Here is a 16597-nt window from a genome sequence, read left to right as displayed (position 1 = left end):
AGCAGTAAACCGACAGAGCTTTGCTTTTAATGCGCGGCGATTTCAACATGGCCGATTGTTCCCCCGGTACTGTTAATCCAGAGCCACCACTTGGATTTCAAAGCGACCCAGTCACACTGCTTCTTCTTCTGTGGTCGAAGCGTAAATGGGCAGACAACAGTGTCCACCTGCATGTCCGTGGGTTTATCCGCATTGACGGCATTAGGAGGCTGGGGGAGCGGGTGTTGGGGGGGGGGATTGGCCTGTCTACGAGCCTCTGAAGGGGGCCAAGTGAGACCCATGCCAAGGCATGATGACGAGCCTTCCAGGAAACAACTGGCGCGTGACGAATGCGATCCGCTGAAGCGAGCCGCGGCCCTCGCCTGTTCCCTCTCTGAAATGGCGGTATTTCAGACACACGACCGAGCAGACCACATTCTGAGGAGAGGAAGAGGCTGGCCCCCCCTGCGTCCCAGCAGAATTTATATTTATTCACTGACATCTACTGTGACTGTGAATATCTGTAGCTTGACAACACACTGAACTGGTCTGAATCATTTAAAAGGTATGAATTTGGACTGCAGAGAGTCTCAGCTGCTGACGGCGCCTGCCAAGTGTATAAACTGGACCCCAAAGCCTAGACATTGCAGATTTGACCAGGGGCTATGTAATTAGCTATGACTGAGAGATTGGAACAAGAGGGCACCCTTGGCTGCATCTTATCAAGGCATGTGTAAGCAGACCAGGGATACTAAGGTTACAATGTCGAGATTTTACAGGTAGCCCGTATGACTGAATGGATTCAGAATGAGCAGTTTTGGAATTAGAAAGGGGACGGCAAGAGCGGAGGTCCTACCTGAGGAGGGCGGAGACGGGTGAGGGCTATCCTCCTGCGTGCTCCCGGCCCGGGACTGTCCTCCACCGGGCCCGCTGTCCTCCGTCACGTTGGAGGAGCCCGGCGTGGTGGAGCGGCTGATGGACTGGGACTCGGGGTCGCTGGCGGAGCCGCGCCGCTCGTCCAGGCCCAGACGATGGTGGACGGTGCCGTCCGCAGGCTGCCGCTCCTTGCTGTGCACCCGGGAGTGGACCACCATCTGGTGGTACGTCCTGAAGGCCCGGCCGCAGTCCGGGCACTCGGTGTGCTTCTCCTTCACGCCCGGCAGGCCGTACTCCTGGCTGTGGGCCGGGCCGGTCGCTCCTCCGCCGTGCGGGCCGTGGAACTCTCGACTGCCGTTGAAGCTGCCGTTGTCCTTGCAGGGCAGCACGTTGGGCCCCCTGGCCGCTCCCATCATCCCGTCCACGTGCTGCTTCCGCCTGGAGCCGTCGGGCCCCATTCCCGGATAGTCGTGCTTCTCCTTGCCGTAGATCATCCTCGCGGCCACCGCGTCCTCGTCCGAGATTCGAGGCATGTGGTACTGCTCCTTAGGCATGAAGGACCGGTCCATAGCCATCCCCCGTGCCATGATTTGCCAGGCCTGGTAGCTGTTGAGAGGGTCCATCTCTGCCACCTTAGCAGCAGCCTGCAGGTGCTCCATGCAGCTGGACTTGAGGGGGGGAACCAGGTTTAGGCAGCCCATGAGGGAGCGCTTATCCCTTTCTGCTGAAGCGTGGCCCATGCCCACGATCGGCCCATGCAGTTTCCCTGGAATGTCCTTCTCCTTCATGGCAATCCCTGCTTTAGCCAGGAGGGGGTGCTGCTCGGAAAGGGCCGCCTTGTCAGGTGAGAGGAACCCACCTTGTAGGCAGGAGATGTAGCGCGAGTAGAGGTTGGCATGAGCCTCTTGCGCCAGGTGGTTCATTTTCATCGATGCTTCTTGGTCGGCTTGGGGCTTCGACTTCGCGTTGAGTTTGTTCAGGTGGACCTTCATGTGGTTCTTAAGAAACCAGGGCTCCTTGAAGCGCCGGCCGCAGATCTGGCAGCTGTGCTCGAAGGAGTCCTTGTGCTTCCGCATGTGACCCTTCAGGAACCAGGCCTGGCTGAAGGTCTGGCTGCACACCTCGCAGCGGAACTCGTTGACGGGCTTCTCCCCGCTGGCCCCGCCCGCCAGGCCTCCCTGCCCCTGGGCCGACTCGGCGGTGATGTGGGCCTTCTCCACGTGGGCGATGAGGTCCTCCTCCTGGGATGTGGCGAACTCGCAGAGCGTGCACTTGTAGGGCTTGTGCAGGATGCGGATGTGTCGGTCCAGCTCCTCCCGCTTCTTGAACTTGCCCTTGCAGAAGGTGCAGCGGAACCCCGCCGCGGGGGCGGGGGCCGGGGCGGGCGCCGGCGGGGCCACCTGTTCGTCCAGGGCGCTGGCCGGCTTCGGGGACGGGGACGGCCGAGGCAGGGGGGACTGGTTGTCGGGGACTCCCAGGCTGGTCGGGGTGAGGAGGCTGCAAGCGGATGTAGGCTGCTGCTGCTGCTGCTGGGTGTGCACCGTGGGCAGGTGGTGCGGAGGGTGGTGCTGGAGGTGTTGGTGGTTCTGGGGCTGCTGGAAGGGCAGGGAGGGCTGTCTGATGTCGAGCCGCGGCTGGGCCAGGCTGCTCCTCAGCTGCTTGTCCCTCAGGATGGCCCGCTCCTCCAGCTCGTGCAGCAGCCGGTTCTCCTCGCGCACCCGGCCGCGGCCCTTGCCCAGGTTGCCCAGCTTGTGGGTGCGCAGGTGGATCTTCAGGTTGCCCTTCTGCGCCGCCCGGTGGTCGCAGTAGGGGCACTTGAAGGGCTTCTCGCCCGTGTGCGTGCGCATGTGCAGCGAGAGGATGCTGTTGAAGCGGAAGCGCTTGCCGCACAGCGGGCACGGGTACTTCCTGTTCTTGCGGGCGTCGTCCTCCATGTCATTGAGCTGAGACATGAGGCCCAGGTTCTGCCCGTTGAGGAAGTGCTGAAGCTCCACCCTCCCGTTCAGGCCCAGGCCGCTGGCGTCCATGTCCCGGTTGAGCTGATTGGCCAGCAGGGCCATCTGGCTGCTGATTGGAGGGCTGGCCAGGACCGAGTGGCTCTTCTCATCCAGCGGGGTGGCGGCTTTCTCCTCCGGGGTCTGCTGGCGGCCGGGGAGCTCGGAGAAGCCATGGCTGAGCTGGGAGGTGAGCTGCTGCAGCTTCTGGCTCACAGGATAGCGGCCGTTGAGTGCTGCGCTGCTCAGGTGGCCGTCCGCTTCAGGTACCGCTGAGGACACGCCAAGGCACAAACTCGATTCCTCCATCCTATGGGACAGGAGAAATAGGGGTGAGATCATAACAAACCAAACAAGGATAAAGCCAAGTAATACAGTTTACAATGAGCTTTTCCATTAGAATTTTCACCCCAGAATATTTTACTGTTATCCATCCATTATCTAACCTAGTCAGGGTTGGGGGAGGGGGGTATCCCAGCATGCATTGGGTGAGAGGCAGGAATAGACCCTGGGCACGTTGCCAATCTATCGCAGGGCACACATGCCATTTTTTCATACACTTATACCTAGGGGCATTTTAGACTCTCCAATTAACCTAGCCTGCATGTGTTTGGGCTGTGGGAGGAAACTGGAGTACCAGAAGAAAACTCACGTGGACACGGGAAGAACCTGCTAACTCAAACACAGAAAGCCGCCGAAAAACAACACTCCTTCAACCTTCTCAACCGCCGCGCAATGCCATTTTGATTAAATAACTGGGCCGTGAACACACTGGCTACTGCATAATTAAACACCTTGGACCCAACCTCTCAGTATTCTCTCAATTACAGGCTTTGATGAAACGGTGCCTCGGCAGTTCGTCAAGCCAGCCCCTAACAAACAATTGTGCCAGTAACAATGGCACTTAAAACCAGGGGGGCTACCTTCGGTACACACACCCTGCTTATCTTGGTTCTGCGGAACGTGCCTTGGCTTAATTCCCATGAAAAAGGCACATAAATTTGATGTGCATCACTTTGAGCCTTTGTGTTCTCTCATGAGGCTTCCCAGAAAGACAAAACAACAGTTGCACCAGTCTGAAAGCAAAGTCTTCCGGCTATTTAAATTGCTTGCAACGGCACACTGTATGGCACAAATGAACACAAGAATACATAAAATGTTATTTTCTGGACTGACGGTCACTTGCAGTCCGTGCTACACCGCTCCCCTGGAACCGAAGGGTCAGGCTCTGGAAACAACAAAAGTTTAGCTTTGGTCAACAACCAAAAAAAGAAGAAAAAAACCCCCAGAATATCTCATTAAGCTGATTAGCATGCTGTCTGGAAACAGTGCAAGGTGCTATAACAGATGATTGTAATCGTTAAAAAAATGAAAAAAGGGAGAAAAAGAATCCTTCAGTTTTTTTCAACTAAGCACGGAGGGAGGAGTGTCATCTCCCAGAAGAGGAGAAGCAGCTTGTGGAGGCTGGGCTGGGTGGTGTGCTCGTGATCCAGCACTCTGGGTTAAAACTGAGGGCTGAACGCCACGGGCAGCTATCTGCCTGATGACATTGTTCACTTCTGTGCCCTTCTTATGACAGATTACACTGATCCCGCTTCTGCCCAGCAACAGGTAAATACCAGGGGGTAATGAGAATCCTCCCCAAGCACTGCCGCATGCCTGAACACCCAGGGAAACACACACACACACTCACACACAGACACTGACACACACACACACAAACACACACACACACGCACAAACTCACACACACACTCTCTCAGACATGCACAAACACACACACACTCACACACACTCTCTCAGACACACACACACACGCTCACATGCTATAGCTCCGGTGACCACTAGAGCTTGTGAGCTTCAGGGGGCATGTCATTCCCTGGTACCCTGGGTCCTGCAGTGTGCAGGGGGCAGAGTACAGCCTCAGCCGTGCACCAGGCTGCTTCTCCGACATTGACACACAAAATGGTGATGAACTGATGCACTAGCCACATCCTCACCTCACTGCTTTTCAACATGTAATTTCACGATAAATCTCACGTGATATTTCAGACAGTGAGCTGACATCCTGTTCCACCCGCTGCGTACATTGTCACACCATAGAGTTTATTACCCAGAGTACCTTGCAACATTTGGTTTATCAGCATTCAATATCTTGCAGATTCAAGGCAGAGCTTTAGACTAGGGCTGTCAGTTGCTTGCATGGTTGCAATATATGCTATTAGCAAAATATGTGTGTGTGTGTGAGGGTGTGTGTGCGTGTGTGTGTGGGGGTGTGTTGCTAATGTATATGTGTGTGTCTTTGTGTGTATCCATGTGTGACTTCACACTAGGAATACAGTGTCCATCTTTAAACATGACCTAGCATTTTTATGAATATTTACATTCAGATCTATATTCAGATTTATATTCAGATTTAGGAATTCAGGAGTTTTCATTGAATGTTTTACACATACGAATACTTTATACATACGAATACCATACAAAATAACCTTCCCCTCCCCTAACCAGTCCACCCCAAGCCATTTAGAAATTATTTAAAAGATCACTGCTTAGAAAAAAACCCTGGCCCATGGTCGAATGCAGTAATACAAATAAGCTGTCACTTTCCTCATTATTATATTAATATTAATATGTCTACAATGAAAAATGGTGACAGAAACAATATTAATAAACTGTCATTTTAATGCCAATAATTCACCCCGTGAAAATGAAATCAAATGATCACTTCCATATCAACCTTATCTCCATAAAATAAAAAATAAATAAAAAAATGCACGCGGATGATTCAGAACCACCAGCCTGCCTTGGGATTTATCTGATGATATCACGGAACGTGACACAGAAATAAAGAAAAGAATAAAAGATTAAAAACCAGAGGAGATGAAGAGTGTCCATCTGAGCTTGAACTACACTGCACACAGCTGAACTCACTTAAATCTGCTCTAATGACCAAAGAGATTCATTACCAAAGAGAGCTTCTGCTTACAGTGTTGCAACGCTGCAAAAGAGTCGAAACGTCTCTGAAAAAGAAAAGTGGTCTGCCACGGCAGCCTTTATTAGCTGCATGCAGACCCAGTTCTCCGTCTTTATTTTTATCATGGCTAAGCAGTTATTTGTACACACCTATAGATGTCAAGAGAAACTGGCATTTTTATTGTTTCCTACCGTTTAAGTTTTGCAGCAAACGGCACTTCCTGTCTTGGTCTGAAGTAGAGACGATCTCTGCAGACACAGAAGGCTCCCTGGTGCCTGCTTCTGTCTGGCCCTCATAATCTCTCTGTCAGCTAAGTCTGCTCTTGTGGTCTGTCGAGCGTAACGTCCGCACGTCAACACTTTTTTGTAAATTGTTTTTTAATACATGACACGTCTCAAATGAAGTGTCTGAAAGCCGCAAAGACTTCCTATTGCGAAGACGCAGAAAGGTGCCCTTCTTTAGAGGTTGTGGTTAATTCTCGCTGTTTTGAGCAATGTGACAAACAGCCCGATTTTGCAAATTCCTCATGCTCTGCAACATCCAGGTCAGATTACAGTGGTAAGCGTGGTGTTCGTGGTCCTGTGTACTACACGTAACCCTGGTAATAGACAAAGGGGTGATGTGTGTGAGTGTGTTTCTGCCTGTGTGTATATATGTATGTATGTGCACATACACCCTATTGTATCTAAAAACACAAAAGCAAGGTTAGAGTCGGGATGGTTTCGAAAGAGCACTGTGCGGATATCTGTGTCGATCAAGCCTTGAGTTTGAACTTGAGAAGAAAAGTTGCTTACATTAATCCTGTCTTGTCTTCTCACGTTCACTTAAACTTTTTAACACTACATTTGTAAAGAAGTGTTTCAGGAAGATATGCTAACAGACACTGCCTTCATGCAGTCCTGGATGAGTTGAGGGTTGTGTTCGGCTGTGTGCTACTCAAAGGGCTCAGGAGGCTAACTGTCCACAGGTGTGATGCTTCAGCCTTCAGCTCGCCACCATGAGCCAGATCCAGACAAAAAAAGATAAAAAACATATTTTAATCCATCCCCCTGTCCCGGAGCAGGGACAAAATGGCTGCAGAGCAGAGCGGGATCTCTCTGTAGGAGCTCTATCTGGGATAGTCTAAAGCCCCAGGCCTGACCATAGCACTGCTGGTATAAACTTAATCAGTGTGTTCCACCCTACAAAAGAGCATTAATACCTAACAAACTATTAAATAACTATGTATTGCATTGGATTTATATATACTATATTGTACACAGTATATAAAATGGTACACACATACCACACACACACTCACATGCACGCACACACACTTACACGCATGCACTCACACACACACACACACCACACACATGCACGCACACACCCTCACACACACACGCAAACACACACACTATCGAGTGCTTTATTTTTAGTTTCTATTCCGCTCATCTGAAGAGAGGCTTACCAGGTCACCCATTTCTACAAAGGGGGCATTAAAGGTGCTTTAATTTTCCTCCAAAAGCACTTAACAGAGACGCCCTCCTCCTGTTTGGCTCCGGGCCACTTCTGGGGAAGCAGGAGCATACTTTCTAAACCAATAAGCCTCTAACCTAACCCTCACCTCGGCCCTGACCTTAAAACCTGATTAAGCCTCGCTTCCCCTCCCAAATGGCAGAAGCACTAGGAGGCCTGATAATCGTAGCTATGGAATTCTCCGACAGCTAACTTGGATAGCGCTACACTCAGTCCACATGCTAATGACCCTTTTCGCATCCTCTGATCTTAAGGTGGTCTGAACAAAGTTCCTGCTTTTACAAAAAACTACATATATGTATAGATTCAGTGTGATGGCCTGTGGCTGGGGGCACCTTAAGGTTCCATCCCAAGCACGACAAAAGCCAAATATACAATACGAGACCTTAGAATTATACGTTTCTAAACTGACATTTTAGACAAAAATTAATTAGTGACATAAATATATTTTGTTTATAGGGCAGTGTGCAAAGTTCAACAAAATGTGAACTTTAAAAGCTATCTGCTTAGAGCACTTTGGTATCTGTGAAGCTCAACATCTCAAAACCACTCAGAACGCAGATAGAACCCACTAATTCCAAGGTAACAAAAAACGTTTCTCTGTTCGGCTGTATCGTTAGCTTGGCTCAGAGCTTAGCTCTGCGTGTACCGTACAGTGATTCAGATGATGGGCAGATGTTCCTCTGCGCTGATGGTAGTCACGAGGGCATGGAATGCGCACTGTCATCGCCCTGGATCTATGCCCTGGGCTACATAGAAGACTGTTTGTTTATAACATTTGTTCTGCAGGCCTAGCAGAACAAAATGACAAAATGACACAAAGAGAAGCGTGGGGGGGAGGGCGAATATGTGGGCAAATGCACTGTATGAAGGTACGGTGGAAGTAGATTTTTGTTCTTTAAGAAGCAAAGTTCCAAAATGGACTATGAAAGTAAAATCATTTTATTTTTGTGTACTAATAAGTAGTTTTTACAAGCCAAAAGGTACAAATGAACAATATATTCCTCGGTAGGGTACCACCCCACCCCAATGTCAAGCATTTGTACCTTGTTAGGCGCTTTTTTTCTGAGAGTGTTAGTTGTACAAGCTGTACAGAGAAAGATATAACCAGCGAGCTCTCCAAAAGGCACTACCTGTGCACTAGAGGGGTGTGCAGTAGAGGAAGTAAAATGATGTGATTTCCTGTATGCCTACAGTCTCTCTGGCTCCTTTGGTATGATCAGCACATAAAGTTATCACTACTTTACTTATTTTTGTTTTTGAAAAGATAAAAAGTTAAGATTTTGCACATTGTGTATAATAAAAGTTGCAAATGTCTCTTCATCCCTGTAAATGTTGTTGGATCTGACAGCAATACGTCCCTAAGGAGATGGTCAGGAACCATACACTTTTATAAAAGAAGAAGAAAAGCCTCCACCATTTAGATATTTTGTGATTATCTGGGACATGCTCTTTCCTCACATCTTCGTCAGGAAACAGGGATGCTTCTTCACGGCAGACCACAATGGTGGCGGTCATACTGCTAATCACGCAACGCTGTGCTACAGCTAGGCAGACCGCGCGCGAACAATGGCGACCCTGTTTCAGTCCCTCTGAGGTCAGTCAAGGCCTAAATCTGTCCACACTCCAACAGCTGCGTGAATAACACATAACATAGGATGAAAAAGACCAAAAAATGTTAAACAAGAGTGAAAAAATATAACCAAGCAAGGGTTTATTAACTGCCGTATATTGCATTTATTATTGGGAAAATAGTTCACTTCAATTCAAATCATGAACGCCAGTTAGTACAGAACAGTGTATAATGTGTTTAATTGAAAGCAAGAACACAGTAAAACAACACCTGTATAAGACATTTCTACTAGCCTTTATAAGACTTTATTGAACCCCATGGGGTAATTTGTCCGCTGCATTTAAACCATCCTAGTTCATTGGAGCAGTGGGCAGCAACATTTCAGCACACGGGGATAAACGTTTTAAAGTACAAATGTGTTCAACCCAGTAATAGAACGACAAATATCCGAATACAAGGACTAATGGCTGTTGTCTTCATCTCAAAACAGGTTTTCTCGTCCTGTACTTTTCTGTATTCCCTTGATATGGAGTGGCTGTGTAACAGGTCACATCTGAAGCATTGTTCGGAATGGGATTCTCCCAAATTGTTGCACAGCTAATTAAAAACAAGATTCTTTGCACTCGCAATGATTTAGCGCGGCTTCTATAGATACATTGAAAATTAAATTGTGCCTTCGAGCGGTGAATAGAGGAACGTGGAAAAAATGGTGCTACTTCAACATGTTTACCAATTTTACACAACAGGAATCTGCAGTTTTCAGCTTTCACTAAGCAAATATGTGGCTAATTAGAGTGACTCATTATGGAAACTAAGTCTTGTAATTATTTTACATTATACCCCTTTAATTGAGAGCCTGCTCATTCTTGAAAATATCAGATTTTTTCCTGTATTGCTGGTAATAACACACTAAGCAGGTAGGAATCCTCACATACTGCATGGTTTCTGAAAATGAACAGGTGTGGGAAACAGAAAATTTAGGAGACCCGTGTGACTTTTCAGAACTGAGATGTGGGTTATTCCTCGTCCTATCACTTGGATGAACGATGCAGGACAGTCATTTGGAGCCTCGATGTGAAGGTGGTTTACGGTCCGAGGACTGCCCGGTCGAGGGTTATGCAATCGTTATGTCCAAAGAGCGAAAACAGCGCACTTCCTGTTGAAGAAAGCCACCAATCGTATTGAACCAATCAGAAAGGCAGATGTGACTGGAGGCACTCTCCATTCCCAGTCTGCCTTGCCTACGCAGCTGTCCATAGACACTGGCAGAAATGTTGCCCCTCTCTCTCTCCCTCTCTCTCTCTCTCTCTCTCTATCTATTTCTCTCTTACTCTCACACGCATTCATACTTTCAATCTTCTCCAATTTCAAGGTGCTTTATTGGCGTGACATTAGACGGTGTTTGAAAAGCAAAGGTCACGAGGAACAACAATGAACAACAAATAATTACACAGCTTATCTCCGGGTGCAGAGTAAAACGATTTCGTTAATATCATTATTATTATTTAAATAATAATAATCATAATATCAATCAGGAGCAGCACTACTATTCCTACTACTACTACTACTTCTACTAATAATAAATAAAAATACAATAATAATAATACTAATAATAATAAACCATGTGGAAACACACATCAGACACAAACACACCTTTGGAAAGAGGAAGAATGCAGTCTCCTTATGAAGAAGAGAGCATTTATTATCCTCCCAGGAGAAAGGGTGGTGGTGCCTATGGGATATCAGGGTGCATGTTTATTTATGGGACCAGGCGGAAGTGTTGCGTTGGCTCCTGTCTCCCAGCTCCCTGGGCCAGTTCGAAAGAAATGAGCCGGCCCACATACTGCCTGTCTGAACGTACCTATTTTAGGCCATGTACACACTAGCACTGAAACTCGCTTAGAAAAACCGTTTTGGCTCTTAAGACCGCCAAATCCACACTATCAGGGGTCTCGAAAACACTGTGGAAACCCTCCGGGGGGATTTAAAAAACCTTCACTGGTTTTAGCCGTCAGTGTGAAAAGGACTGGTTTCCGAAGCCGACCCACAGAATAATTCTTCTTGCATCATACAATAAATAAATTACATGAAGCTCCAGTACTTATCAGTTCTGAGGCTATTTCACACATTTGAATTTATTTCACAATCATATATAATGTCGATATTAAGGCTACTGATCGCAGTTCAATACAGATGAAGGAGGAGTGTCGCAAACACTAAAATCTGTGACCAGCGTGAAATTACCAGCTGCCAGCTGTTTCAAAACATAGCTTGAGCTGGTCAAAACATGTTGAGTATGGAATCAATGAACTTTGTTTCTTTTTTTACTTTTTAACATTAGCATGGAAGTCAAAAGATCAAATAAATCAAACTTGCTGCCTGGATTCGAGTAAACTCTAAACTCAAATGTCTCCGAAACATTTCAAAACTAAAGCTGCTAGTGTGGACATAGCCATAGAGAAGTCAGCCAGCCTGCATACTGCCTGTCTCAATGTACTTGTTATAGAGAGGTGAGCCAGCCTACAGACTTCCTGTCTCAATGTACCTGTTACAGAGAGGTGAGCTTATCTACATACCACCTGCCTCAATGTACCTGTTTTAGAGAGGTGAGGCGTGTGTGTGTGTGTGTGTGTGTGTGTGTGTGCATGTGTTTGTGTGAGTGTGTGTCTGTGTCTGTGTGTGTGTGTATGACAGTGTTTGTGTGTGTGTATGTGTGTGTGTATGACAGTGTGTGTGTATGACTGTGTGTATGTGTATGTATGTATGTGTGTGTGTATGACTGTGTGTGTGAGTGTGCGTGTGTATGTGTGTGTGTATGACAGTGTGTGTATGACTGTGTGTATGTGTATGTATGTGTGTGTGTATGACTGTATGTGTGAGTGTGTGTGTGTATGACTGTGTGTGTATGTGTGTGTTTGTATGTGTGTATGACTGTGTGTGTGTGTGTGTGTTTGTATGTGTGTATGACTGTGTGTGTATGTGTGTGTTTGTATGTGTGTATGACTGTGTGTGTGAGAGTGTGTGTGTGTGTATGACTGTGTGTGCATCTGTGTGTTTGTATGTGTGTATGACTGTGTGTGTGAGATTGTATGTGTGTGTGTATGACTGTGTGTGTATGTGTGTGTTTGTATGTGTGTATGACTGTGTGTGTGAGTGTGTGTGTGTGTGTGTGTATGACTGTGTGTGTATGTGTGTGTGTGTGTGTAGGACTGTGTGTGTGTGTGTGTATGACTGTGTGTGTGTGTGTGCATGTGAATGTTTGTGTGTGACAGTGCCAGGGGAGTCAGAGACCCAGTTCAGTCTAGCCACAGAAATCCGAATTCAATGTATTGTAATTAAGAAAGCCTTTCCCTTATGAGATAATTGCACAGCATTAGAGATATTGACAAATCCTGAAATTCAATAAGACGTGTTAATCTAGAATTTAAAACTCTGCTAAGGTTTTTATTTATTCTTTTAACAGGTAAAGTACAATACTGTATACAACACTAAACAGCAGCCATAGTGTCCGGGCAGAAGTTTGCCTCCAGATCAGTCTCTAAACTTTTATCTCTGAGCATCTCTCTTGGCAACCGGACCACATTTCTATCCTTCTGTGGTCTGCCGTGTGACCTCGAGCCAGCGCATTCATCGGATTTCAGAGCGCAGCTCGCATCAATAAGAGCGGGGGACTAAAGTTCACGTCAAAGATTTTTAATGTACAAAAAAAATTAAAAAACCCTAAATACTATATCAAATGTCTCCCGCAGGGATCTCTGGTGTTCGGAGTGACACACTGATTTCATTTTAATTGGCTTTCTGCTCTGCTATGCGCTGGGTAATTATAGATACTTCTCCCGCATTCTGCTGCAGACGCATTCAGCAGATGTGTCCAACCTTGAAAGCATGTCATTTAAATATTAACCGCAGTAAACACGCTAGCCTATGGCTTTGTCTGCCGTGCATTATGGGTCATAACCTCATTGGATTATTCTCCAGACTAATTCACACATAATCAGATATTACACTGGTATTATACGGATGTCATTTATATGCAAACATTAATCATGTCACAAAATAAGAAGAAATTACAGAATTTCAGCCATTTTTCATCTCATTATCATAAAGTCCACTGACAGGATGTTTTTGTGGAGAACATGGAAGCTCTGCAGTAGACTGTGCAGCCAGAATGTGTTAGTGTTTTATTAATATGATTTTAGTGCCTAATAAACAATAATTGCAATGTACACACACACACACATGCATGACACGCACATGCATGCATGACACATGCACACACGTGTGCACTCACAATTACACATACAGTACATGCACACATTCATCCAAACACACAGAAATACACATGCACACACATCCAAATACACAAACACAAACACACAGACACGCATACATTTTCACACGCACACATGCACACACATACACACATAAACACCCAGAGACACACATACATTTTCACACGCACATGCACACACACATACACACACACACATAAACACCCACAGACACACATGCACACACACACACACACACACACACTCTCCTCCAGCCTTCACTTCTCACAGAAAGCCTTTTGTCAAAGGAGAATTATAATAATAATGAGCAGGAAAGCAGTGAATCTGCCAACCACACAAACCAGCCCCGGCCTTACACTGTAACACAAGGCAATAAATCACCAAGCATCACACAGCTGGAAACTCTCATCTGGGTACCTACAGGGGCAGGTTACGCCCCTCCTGCCCCCCTCCCCCACCATGCCCCCGCCCTCGCCCCCGCCCCGCGGGTGGAGGGGTGTCACGCGCCCCGGCCCGACAGCCCCGCTGTAGCCCTCACCCCCCCTTCCTCGCCGTCCCCTGCATCTGATCAGCCAACATCGCCGTTATGCGCCATGTCGATTCCACAGGCCTGTCCGCGGCAGCTAAGACCGCTTGCAACCAAGTCGCGCAATACCGCCAACTGCAGCAACCACCGCCCCCTCCCTCCCTCCCCCCCCACACCAGTCCCTGCTGACTTCACCGGGTGCTATTATAATCAAATCTGGAGCAAAAAAAAGTTCACTTCTTAATTAATTATAGGCTGAAACTGATGGTAAATGTATTCAGAGAGCTTCTTCAATATAGGTCGGCGTACTTTTTTCCCCCCTTTCTTCTCTGTTCTTATCGCGTTTAAATGTCAGCCCGGCGCGCTCTACAAATACGATCCAGCAGACTTCAACCCCCTTCCCCATTTAACATTTAAATCTTCCCTCTGTAAGCTAGCGCTGTGATTAAAATCACTTTTCATGTAAGAGAAAGCCAATATTTTGACTTTCAGAGGACTCATTTGAATACTGATAGTGCTGCCTGCTGTTGCATGTGAATATGGGGGGGGGGAGGGAAGCAATATATTATTTAAAAAAATAAACAAAACAAAACAATGCACACATGAGCACTCATGAATAATAAATCACTCAACCTTTTTGTAGGAAACACAGGGTTTTAGCATCTTTGCACGGAGCCTCATATGAGATTAACGAATGAAAGCTGGAGGTCTGTGCTTTGAAAACTACCCTGGATACCTCATAGAAGCAGGGCAGGTGTAGAGAAAGCACGCGTGCTACTTGCTGCTGAGTACATCAAAAGGAAGCTGACAGATCTGAAGAGACTGTTTTTTTTCTCATCACTAGCTATGTTTCCTTCAGGATGTTGCAGTGAATTAGGACTGGAGCTCTACAAACCATCTCTTCTTCTTCTTGTGTGCAGAACACAAGTCTCCTCTTGCCAAGTTGACTGTCTTCCATCCATCAGTAATCTAACCTGCCTATGTCTGGTCAGGGTCGCGGGTTCTGGAGCCTATCCCAGCATGCATTTGGACTTAAATCTGGAGACACTGTGGCCCTCCAGGATTGGAGTTAAACCTGCAGACACTGCGGACCTCCAGGACTGGAGTTAAACCCGCAGACACTGCGGCCCTCCAGGACTGGAGTTAAACCTGCAGACACTGTGGCCCTCCAGGACTGGAGTTAAACCTGCAGACACTGCGGCCCTCCAGGACTGGAGTTAAACCTGCAGACACTGCGGCCCTCCAGGACTGGAGCTAAACCTGCAGACACTGCAGCCCTCCAGGACTGGAGTTAAACCTGCAGACACTGCGGCCCTCCGGGACTGGAGTTAAACCTGCAGACACTGCGGCCCTCCAGGACTGGAGTTAAACCTGCAGACACTGGGGCCCTCCAGGACTGGAGTTAAACCTGCAGACACTGCGGCCCTCCAGGACTGGAGTTAAACCTGCAGACACTGCGGCCCTCCAGGACTGGAGGCTGTGGGTCACAGCCCTTCCGCAGCAGGACTCCTGTCAGTGCCGCACACACATGCAGCATCACTATGGCCCCAAATGTAAATTTCACACCAAAAACCCACATCTTCCAGACCACAGCCTCAGCAGGTCACCCTGCCGCATCCAGACCACGCTTCAGTGGTCACCCTCTCCTGCCTCTGTCTGCCACAGAAAAACCCAGTCACTGATACTCACCGAAATATCCTCTTTTTCTTTAACACATACAATAATCCTTCAGCACACTGTCGGAGTAATCTCTCAGCAGACAGGAGAAATGTTAGTATGTTAGTTTGTGTGCAGAAAGATCTAAAAAGGATTATTCCTAGACATAAGTTTTAACTGAAGTATGAAGATGAAAAGATGTAAAGACGATTTCATTCCCAGTTAATCTCCAAATGGCTGACATCAGGCAAAGACAGAGGATTCCCAATGCTGCTGTGCATATGGTCACAAAAAAAGCAATTGTTTTGTGGCTGTTTTTAAAAATTAGGTGTTTTTGGGTGTCCAAAGACCAACGCAAATATGCACAAGGTGTTTTAAGTGTGCATTATATGTGCGTGTGAGTGTCAAGGAGAGAGAACGTGTCCATGCCTGTATGTGTGCCCCGCAGGTTTAATCATCAGCTCATCGCTCAGATACATATGCACATGATCGGTCCGTGTGTCTGTTCACAGATAAACGCATCCGCTCTGACTCCTCCGGTTCCAAGTACACACTATTCTATACTGTGCGACATCTCTCAGATCTGAGCCACAACATTACATCAAACTCATGCAGCGCGATACCCGAATTTACATCAAACGGAAAAGAGAAACAGAGAGCTTACCAATTATTAGGAGTACCTGCTGACCCAAACAGAAGAGCACCACAGGGTCTCAGGAGAAGCGGGGATGCTGGTGTGTTTAGCGTTCATTATTCAGCTCAAACACTTTAATCGCTCGCCGTTCAGAGCGGTGGAAGACGACGGGCTTGTCTAGTCAACAGAAGCTGAACCTCTCTGTGCTGTTTTGACTGCTACACTTAAACAGTTACATTACTGAGACACGTGACACAGAAACTCAGAAAAACAGAAGAAATGCACAAGTAAAGGAACAAACAGAAAGAAGGTCATTATCGCGTAAGGGGGCCAACCCGACCGCGTGCTAAATACTACCTGTCACTGCAGTTTGAGCAGAACAGCATGAGAATCAGGCTGTTTATAAGACATAAAAGCTTTAAAACTTTAATACGCTTTCCCACAATACACTGCTCCTGGTGATACCAAGGCATCGAGAGACTGCTCAAAAACATGCAACTTCAGACTTAAGATTTGCCACTTCGTGGAAACTTTTTCTTGCAAAGGGGAAATTTACAGCAGTTACATTTATT

The 16597-nt window shown here is 47.1% G+C and overlaps 1 protein-coding gene across 4 annotated transcripts in view; it reads right to left on the bottom strand.

The window, feature by feature from the left end:
* LOC133130040 (zinc finger protein 536-like) overlaps positions 1-16597 on the bottom strand; it is a 163703-nt gene that overhangs the window by 74795 nt on the left and 72311 nt on the right. For 3 of the 4 annotated variants that reach the window (XM_061244259.1, XM_061244261.1, XM_061244262.1), the window contains exons 1-2: positions 6018-6272; positions 836-3159 (exon numbers count right to left, since the gene is read on the bottom strand). In XM_061244259.1, the coding sequence (XP_061100243.1) occupies positions 836-3158 (2323 nt within the window). In that variant the 5' untranslated portion in view covers position 3159; positions 6018-6272. Of the gene's footprint in view, positions 1-835; positions 3160-6017; positions 6273-16597 lie in introns of those variants that run through there. The other variant, XM_061244260.1, reaches the window with a different exon arrangement.

The sequence above is a fragment of the Conger conger genome, chromosome 6, assembly GCF_963514075.1.
Source record: "Conger conger chromosome 6, fConCon1.1, whole genome shotgun sequence".
Classification (NCBI taxonomy): domain Eukaryota; kingdom Metazoa; phylum Chordata; class Actinopteri; order Anguilliformes; family Congridae; genus Conger; species Conger conger.
Note: the sequence above shows the minus strand (reverse complement) of the source record. Positions and strands in the feature narration are given on the sequence as shown.